The 1,874-nt window shown below is 51.0% G+C and overlaps 1 protein-coding gene across 1 annotated transcript in view; it reads left to right on the top strand.

Moving 5' to 3' along the window:
* The window catches only part of LOC104626640 (collagen alpha-1(II) chain-like), a gene marked incomplete at its 5' end in the record, with an annotated part of 1,406 nt that extends 240 nt beyond the window's left edge, over positions 1-1,166 (top strand). The window contains 3 exons of the mRNA XM_010294604.1: positions 27-341; positions 642-884; positions 1,011-1,166. Of these exons, the coding sequence (XP_010292906.1) occupies positions 27-341; positions 642-884; positions 1,011-1,157 (705 nt within the window). The remainder of the gene's footprint in view (positions 1-26; positions 342-641; positions 885-1,010) is intronic.
* Between the last annotated feature and the right edge of the window lie 708 nt (positions 1,167-1,874).

A 1,874-nucleotide genomic window follows, 5' to 3' on the forward strand; every position in this document is an offset into this window, starting at 1 on the left:
CCAAGCTTTGCCACCCTGAGTGAAAGAGCGGTAAGAGCCTCCATCCCCGCCTCCTCCCCTCACGCGCCTCGGAGGAGAGCGAGGTCCACGGCTCTTCTTGTTCTCGCCCCCAAAACGTCATGTTCACGCACCGTTTGTCCTCCCCGCTTGCAGGAGACTACTGGATCGACCCGAACCAAGGCTGCACCTTGGATGCCATCAAAGTTTTCTGCAACATGGAGACAGGCGAGACCTGCGTCTACCCCAACCCCAGCAGCATCCCCAAGAAGAACTGGTGGACCAGCAAGACCAAAGACAAGAAGCACGTCTGGTTTGCAGAGACCATCAACGGCGGCTTCCACGTGAGTGTCCCCGCGAGCTGCTGCGGCACACCGGGAGCGGGGAGGGAGGTTGAGCAGGGGAAGGTGTTGGGTGGCTGGTTGGAGGGTTGGGATGTCCTTCCGTGGGGCTACGTTGATGGACGTTATACGAGGGACAGGCTGTTCTCAGGGACTACATTGAAAGCTTGGAGTTAGGTCAGCTGGGCCGTGATTTTTGCAGCGATCTGGGAACATAAAGTACGGGAATCCCCCTCAAAAGGCGGCTGAAAATAGAGTTGTTGCAACACCCGCAGGCTTTAACGTCTCGCCTCTTCCCTCCAGTTCAGCTACGGCGATGAAGACCTGTCTCCCAACACGGCCAACATCCAGATGACCTTCCTCCGCCTCCTGTCCACCGAAGGCTCCCAGAACGTCACTTACCACTGCAAGAACAGCGTCGCCTACATGGACGAGGAGACGGGCAACCTGAAGAAAGCCATCCTCATCCAAGGGTCCAACGACGTGGAGATCAGAGCCGAGGGCAACAGCAGGTTCACATACAGCGTCTTGGAGGACGGTTGCACGGTAAGTCCACGGGCGCCTGCGAGTGAAAGACGTAGACGATGAGTTAGGGTTCGCCCCATGAGGTTGCTGTTGGTTTGGAGGACTCAAGTCCTCCGGTGACACCTTTCCTCCCCGTTTTCTCCCCAGAAACACACTGGCAAATGGGGCAAGACAGTCATCGAGTACCGGTCGCAGAAGACCTCGCGCCTGCCCATTGTAGATATTGCACCTATGGACATTGGTGGAGGCGATCAGGAGTTCGGCGTGGATATTGGCCCAGTCTGCTTCTTGTAAAAAGAATTGTTTTATTTGTGTGTTTGTTTGTTGTTGTTGGTTGTTGTTTGGTTTTTGGTTTTTTTTTTTTTTTTGGTTTGGTTTTTTTTTTTTTGTTTTTTAAGGCTGTTTTATGTTTCTCTGGATACACGCCATCTCCCTCCTCCCTCGGTTTGGTTTTTTTTGTTGTTGTTGTTCGTTTTTTTTTTAAATCCAGCCCAATACCGTAAAAGAAAACTAAAAAAAAAAAACCACCCAACGCCAAACCCACCCCAAGGAGTATTTTCCAATCGCTCGTACGACTTCTGCACTGAATGGCTGCAACGACCCCTTCGATTCACGCCCTTCCGTCGGGGACCACCGCCTCTTTCCAACGCCGTCCGGGGCAGGCTGCGAAATAAAAAACAACCCCACGGTCTTATTTATTTATTCTCTTCCTGTAAGACCTATTTTTTAGGTCAGGTGGAGGTGGGAATCTAACTGGCAGGTACGATGGCCCTTCCCTGCAAAAGGGATCTCACAAATCCAGGTATCACGAATCCCCTCCCGTCCCCATCCCTCCCCCCTGTGTATCACCAGCAGGAGTGCTAATGTATAATACGACAAAAAAAGGCAAAAAAAAAAAAATGGTGCTATTCTTGTAAAACAAGTCTGTATTTTTTAACATCAGTTGATATAAAAAAAAAAAAACCTTTTGGTGGAAAGTACAAGTTGAGCCGGGTTTTGGTTTTGTCGCTC

Source organism: Phaethon lepturus, unplaced genomic scaffold (assembly GCF_000687285.1).
Source record: "Phaethon lepturus isolate BGI_N335 unplaced genomic scaffold, ASM68728v1 scaffold44949, whole genome shotgun sequence".
Taxonomy (NCBI): Eukaryota; Metazoa; Chordata; class Aves; order Phaethontiformes; family Phaethontidae; genus Phaethon; species Phaethon lepturus.